Below are 6,997 nucleotides of genomic sequence, written 5' to 3'. Positions count from 1 at the left end.
AAACTAAACTAAATGGGTTACCCTCTTTAACGATGGTTGAAATAAAAAATTAAAAAAAATAAATACCCACTCTGACCCAAGACCCTGTTACATGCCTGGTGTTAGCGCCAATCTGTGCCCTTGTGCGGACAGGGGATGTTCCCCCCTTCTGAAGCTGGAAACCTTGTTGTTGCAAGACAAATTGATGCAATTTGCTATTATAGGCCTAATCAATAAATTCCTCATCAACCGATATAACCTTAAACATTCTTGGAATTGACATAACATTACTGATGTCGTACACACCCTTCAGTGTGAAATGTGGCTCTCTTTGCAAGCACATCTAACATCTAAGGAAAGAAGAGCTTAGATTGGTACCAGATAAAATAATGCTGTTATCAACATTAATACACTATGCTAATTTTCATCTTTGTAAGCGCATAAGACAGCGCAAATTATTTCTGTGACAGTCTTTTGAAGAGTGTAAAGCTCCATTTTACCCCATACATAGTCAAAATATTGGGGGGGGGGATGATACAATGGACCATCCCCCCTTTTCAAATATTGGGGGGATATATCCCCCAATCCCCCCGGGATCTACGCCTATGAAGAAATGGGCACCTCAGCCTGTACATGTTCGATTTCCCTTACCTTGAAAAATTAAGAGATTTTTAGAGGTTTTACAGATTTCTTTTTCCTCATTCAGCATGTTTTTAATAAATCATTATCACTTTTTACCTGAAGGATCTCGTAGTTCTTATTGCACATATTATATTGAATATCAAGCCATATCGTAGGGCATTTTGTAAACGAGTTACGGTAGTACGGTTCCTAATATACATATTAGGCCTATATGTACACTGTTTTCACTTTAGGTATTTCATAATCTTCAACTACATTGTATCATAATGATCTCTGTTTCACGTGTAGGCATCGTCGATTCTTAGTGTGTACCAACATAATTATATAGTTTAGACGATTTAGAGTTCACCTCTTTACGTGTAACATTTCGTATATAAAAAGTATATCTTCGGAGATAGTCTTGTCGTTAATTGCCTCCAATAGGATTTGAATTTTAAATACTGTAATTTACTAAAATTTAAGCTAAAATTCATTCCGGCCTTCTTCAGCCCATTTTATGAGGGCGTATAAATTAACAGTTGTCGATAGAATGCCTTGACTTTTGGAACTTCTGCCATTGTTTTGAAGATGCCCTATTGAAGACTGTAATTAAAGCCGTCTTTTTCAGACGTCTTCTCTACTCACTCATGACTACAGCAGAATGAACCTTACCATTAAGCCCCGACCCTAGAATATTTATGTATTTTACCTGATTTCTTTATGTTACTTGTTTTTATGAATGTGAATGTGTTTGTTGTCTTTTTTTACTTGACCTTGTGGAGGAACAGTAGATTTCCTTCTGAACAGGTTCCTCAGTATAAAGACAAGAAATTAAAAAAATATATCGTTGCTAATGTCTCACAAAACGACATCGTAAATGAATGTAAACTTCCTGACTCTAAATAATACGTTCTGATTGGTCAGTTGCTAAGTTTGATTGACACTCCAGTATAATGAGCATTCTACACAAAATAATGAACATCAATATAATTCAACTTTATAATTTCAACGTAATCATTTATTAATCATTTATATACTCATATTTTTAATTGCAGGAAATGTAATTAACCTATACCGAGAACTGAAATTGCATTACAACATTATATTGCTAAGCTCCATGCTTCAGCAATTAAAATAATTCGGAAATCAAATCACACCAATGTTTTAAATAGAGAGTAATTATAATTATCTGCATTTTAAAGTAAATGTTAACTAATGCATGCATGATTTTTACTTGACGCAGGGTTTCCGTAACGCCGCCGTTAGCAGCGTGTGCGAAGCACAACTCAAAATCAGAAATGGAATGTGAAATTTGGATTTGGTTTTGTAGTCAGATTTGCGAGAAAAACTTCAGCTTCCCTATTTCTCGACTGAGACGTCAGTGGAAGATGTAATTTGTATGGCAAGGAGATGGTGCTACCCTTAAATCGTATTAGGGAATTTACGCCCACAAACCTTGTAGTTATTAATATTTTTGTTGTAATAGAAAATGTTTATTTTTTGGGGAGTCACACTCACAATATAGTTAAGATGCATACGTCATAAGATTACGTCACCTTTTCCTGGTAAGGCAAACTTTCTCGGCGTGCTTTTTTCATGGATAAACACCAATGCGTTGCACATGGATGCCTTGCCTAGCTAGGGCTACAAGAGCCGCATTGTTAGCATTGTATAATACTTAAGCAAGGTACGTCTGCAACTGAAACCGAAAGGTCCACTGATTAATCTCAGATAAGATAGTATAATACATAGTCCAAGTATCGAAATGCACGCCATCGTGTCGGGATTTAATATTTCGAAATTAATTATGCCATCATCATAATTAATGGTTGATGATAACATAATTAATGTCATCAATTGATGATGACATAATTAATGTCGAAATATTGAATACCGATATGATGGCGTGTATTTCGATACTTGGACTATGTATTATCTTATCTGCAACTGAATTATTCTTATTTAATTTTTTTTTCGAAAGTGTACTTTCTATCACATTTAATTGCACTGTCTATTTAGGCCTAGTTTTCTTACCATGGAGGAAATTATATTTCCTCCATGGACTTACTAATAAATAGCCTCACCGTCCCCCGCTACACTCACAGTACATCAGTAGGGTAGGCAACAGAACGTGATGTGCCATCCTTCCCAGGTTTTAGTGTAACATTTGCATATTGCTGGCTAACCAACTTCTGTTTACCGCCCCTACCCCTCCACGCTACAGTACAGACGTATGCTAGGCAACAGAACGTGATATTGCCCCTCCCTTCCCAGGTGTCCATGCAATATTTGCATATTGTTAGCTAACCAGCTGCGTATTCCTTTGTGAAAATGAGTACCGCGACGTCTCATTTTCACAAAGCATTTGCATCCCCTCTTGCCTCATGAGCACCATACTTCGAAATAATTGTCTCCATATCTTCGCTAATTATTCACCGTAATTTAGCTTACACTTATGCATGGAGTAACTTGAACACTTAAAATGTACAATAATCATTTCACTACCCAACAAACCCCGAAATTTATTCATGCATTACATAAATAGTTGCTGTACTCCACCATCACTGGCGCATGGTAACAACCAACTGACTGCAGACCATTTCCGGTCACACATTACACTCAATAGACTTGTCACAAGTCGCTAGTTATAGTTTTCCTTTATTATAGACAGCGCCGCCAACGAGCGAATAAAGTTCAGTTATAATTTTATCTTCGGTTGATTCGTAACCAGCTAATTCGAGAAAAAAAAGAAATCGAGTATGGGACGCCAATTACATTTGGTGTGGCGCGCATTAAGTGCAATAAAAAGTAAATAAACCAAAATTAGGGACTGGAACCCAGGCTATACTCTGCATAACGCAGCACCCTCTATTTCCGTCACCTCTGGATTTGTCTTGAAGAGTAAATGGAAATCATAAACATTGTTATTCGATTCAAACAGATTCTCAAATTCTTCATGTAAATCATTACTCTTTTTTTTTTCAAGTGCTGGATTTAAAAATGTTGTGATATTCTTCACTAAAATATGTACGCCCAATGGCTTTACATCTATTCTATACCTTTATAATGTGTTTATATACTTGATTTTATGATTTTACATATCTATTCTTTTAATTTCTTTTATAATTTTATTTAATCTTATTCGGTAAATTGCAAATGAAACTAAAAGCTAAATATTTCAAAGCATATTCATCGCAAAATAGCAAGCAAAATGGATAACATTTAACGTCATTTAAGCAAATATCCTCAGTTTAGTCTCCTCCATGTTCTCAAAGCTCTATTCACATTTCGTCAATGTTGTTCTCCAGTCTTTGGTATACGTTCTTAGTATTTGACCGAGCCCTTTTTGAAAGGACATATCCTACCACCAGGACTACCTGCATACCAACAGCAAGCAGCAGTGTTGTAGAAAACGCTGGAAATATTGTCTTCTGTGTCGACTCTGGAATATAGATTGGATAAGACGTCTAGCAATATTCAAATTTAAACAATAATCCACATTATCTTTGATTTTTTTGGCAGTACATTTAGGTGGTAAGACGGGTGTCTATAAAACGAAGACCCTTAAGTATTTCTTGATATTCCTCATTTTATTCCGATGAAATAATGAAATAAGTACTTAGCAACTGTTTTATGATGATTTTGAAATACTTTCAATAAGATAATTGAGAAATAATTAGAGGTCTTCGTTTTTCGGGTCTTCGGTCTTCGGTTTGTAGACACCCATATAGGGTGCCTATAAAACGAAGACCCTTGAAAATTTCACAAATAGACGCCCAAAAAAATTCGTAATTTTGATTTTGTGACAGCCTGGCGTATTATCATCAAAATCTTATATTTTATTATCAAAAAACTCTTCGCCCTTGCTCTGGTCTCATTTATAATGGGCTTATTTTGATATCATTAGCCCTTCCATCACTCACAAAACTATTCCACTGCCCATGTCAACATTATCTTCACAATCACATCGTTATTATTAACTCTTGAGAATGCATAAGTGTATCCCAGAGCCTGATTACACACCCCTCTATCTCACTTTTGGATATTTGCAAGTGACAAATGAAACTACAGTAGAACCCCTATTAAGGATACACCTCCGTGACCAAACAAATTGTCCCACTAATTGGGATGCCCCCTAATAAGGTACCATTGTTAAGGGTGTCGGGAGAAGCTATCCAAAACTGTGAAATTGATCCCTTAATAGGGGTTTTAGCAGGTACCGTAATCATAACATGAGGACATATTCTTGGATTTCTGTTTATCTTTAGGTTAAACTAAATTGTAACAATAATTCGCAAGCAAACACAATACATTTATGATGAAGTAGGCCTAATTATTATAATTAAAACAGTAACCGTTGTATATTGTTCTAAATTCCAGTGCTATAGCAAATGTAGCAGAATGAGTAGATTAGAAATCAGGGTGAGGGTTACAGTAGATTTCAGTGGCGAATACAGGGGGAGAGGGACAGCCAGCCCAAGAGAAAGAAAATTGTATTCAAATTTTAGTCTGAGAGTGGCATTTCTGGCCATCTAGAGATGCCATAATCATTAATTTTCTTACCTCAACCCCAACCATGTTGGCGCTGAGGTGGTCTAGGTCCTCCATCTGTGAAAACCCCTCCCTGGGACCCTCTTTTTAAAATTCTTGGATCCACCACTGGATTTGAATCCAACATAAAATGACACAAGAAGAAAACAAATTCCATGTTTAATAGTTAAATCGTGTATAAAAAAAAGTCCCATCATAAGTTTATACAAGGGAAACACACAGTGAGCCGACACAGATACCCATTTCAAGGATCAATAAAAATGTTCATTTATATTGTTATTTTGAGTAAAACACTGATGACTGAATCAGTAGTGGCGTAAATGGAGTCCAAGTGGCTACAGCCCCCCCCCCCTGCACTCCCTAGATACGCCACTGCAGCATCGATCCTGGCGGAATCACGTATGGACTGAATAGTGGCCTGAAAATGTGTTTTCATTTAGGCGCGGCGCTTGAACCAGTTTTTTCTTAAATGGATATCAGCATAAACGTTACATATCTACTCTCAGCTAACATCGTAGTGTATTATATGAGCCAATTTTGAATTATATGATATTTAAAATTATAGTAGTAGGAGCACACATCAAATATTGTTATGAAAAGTTTACTTTGGCCTATTTAGATGCCAGATTAATTCCAAATTTTAAGGACGAGTTCATCCAACAATGAATAAAAAAAATGATATCAGTCAGTTATACCTTCGGTCTCAAGGATGACCTTTGAGTCGTCCTCTGATTTCTTCAGTATCATAGGTCCAAGAGCAATCGGAATGGTGTCAGACAATTTATCGGGTGCAGAGAAGTCACGACGTTTACGTTGGCCGCAGTCTCTATGACACCGCCAGTCACTCCCGTTGCAAATAGACAATTCACAGTGAACAAACACCTATAATGCATTTGAATTTTTAATGAGAAATTTAAAAATGATTAGTTAAATTGGCTGTAAATCGGATATATTACACCACCACTGTACTATTAAATAAATTACATACCTGAATATGTTAATATTCTGAATAAAGTAAACAATCCTCTAATTAACATATAAACGTTTATATTCAGTAACTTTTTATCAAAATTTGGCAAGTGTGATGATCGACGAAAAGAAGCAGATGACGTCTAGTGAAATTGGCTAATGATTGTCAATTGTTACGATTTGTCGCCGACAAATCCGGAGGGTAAAAGGAAGGTTCAACTCTGCAGATCTGTTGGCAACGAATCGGGAAGCCTTTCCGATTGCGTCAGGGTAGTACGTAGTGTAAAGGTAACAACAGTGTAGCAATTTTATGGACAACAGACTTAATACTCGCAGTTCTTTAATACTTCTTACCGTAGGATAGTTATTGAAACAAAATGATTCAAACGAGAAAAACACATGTGCTGTATCTGCGGACGTTTGGCCATCGAATTCAATAGTTGGGTCCACGCCACAACTACAAGTAAAAATAAATACACCGATTTCTGACAGCTCCCAATCTAATATCTGTCTCTTATACACATCTAGTATTTGACCGAGCCCTTTTTGAAAGGACATATCCTACCACCAGGACTACCTGCATACCAACAGCAAGCAGCAGTGTTGTAGAAAACGCTGGAAATATTGTCTTCTGTGTCGACTCTGGAATATAGATTGGATAAGACGTCTAGCAATATTCAAATTTAAACAATAATCCACATTATCTTTGATTTTTTTTGGCAGTACATTTAGGTGGTAAGACGGGTGTCTATAAAACGAAGACCCTTAAGTATTTCTTGATATTCCTCATTTTATTCCGATGAAATAATGAAATAAGTACTTAGCAACTGTTTTATGATGATTTTGAAATACTTTCAATAAGATAATTGAGAAATAA

The 6,997-nt window shown here is 36.2% G+C and overlaps 1 protein-coding gene across 3 annotated transcripts in view; it reads right to left on the bottom strand.

Annotated features, from left to right (window-relative positions):
- Nucleotides 1-3,154: 3,154 nt before the first annotated feature.
- LOC117120912 (MAM and LDL-receptor class A domain-containing protein 1-like) overlaps nucleotides 3,155-6,997 on the bottom strand; it is an 18,014-nt gene continuing 14,171 nt past the window's right edge. For all 3 annotated transcript variants that reach the window (XM_033266008.1, XM_033266010.1, XM_033266009.1), the window contains exons 11-13: nucleotides 6,475-6,577; nucleotides 5,847-6,033; nucleotides 3,155-4,042 (exon numbers count right to left, since the gene is read on the bottom strand). In XM_033266008.1, the coding sequence (XP_033121899.1) occupies nucleotides 3,882-4,042; nucleotides 5,847-6,033; nucleotides 6,475-6,577 (451 nt within the window). In that variant the 3' untranslated portion in view covers nucleotides 3,155-3,881. The remainder of the gene's footprint in view (nucleotides 4,043-5,846; nucleotides 6,034-6,474; nucleotides 6,578-6,997) is intronic.

The sequence above is a fragment of the Anneissia japonica genome, unplaced genomic scaffold (assembly GCF_011630105.1).
Source record: "Anneissia japonica isolate Jap-2015-1 unplaced genomic scaffold, ASM1163010v1 scaffold287979_len241728_cov154, whole genome shotgun sequence".
NCBI lineage: Eukaryota > Metazoa > Echinodermata > Crinoidea > Comatulida > Comatulidae > Anneissia > Anneissia japonica.
The sequence above is the reverse complement of the archived record's forward strand: the minus strand, read 5'-3'. Positions and strand labels throughout refer to the sequence as shown.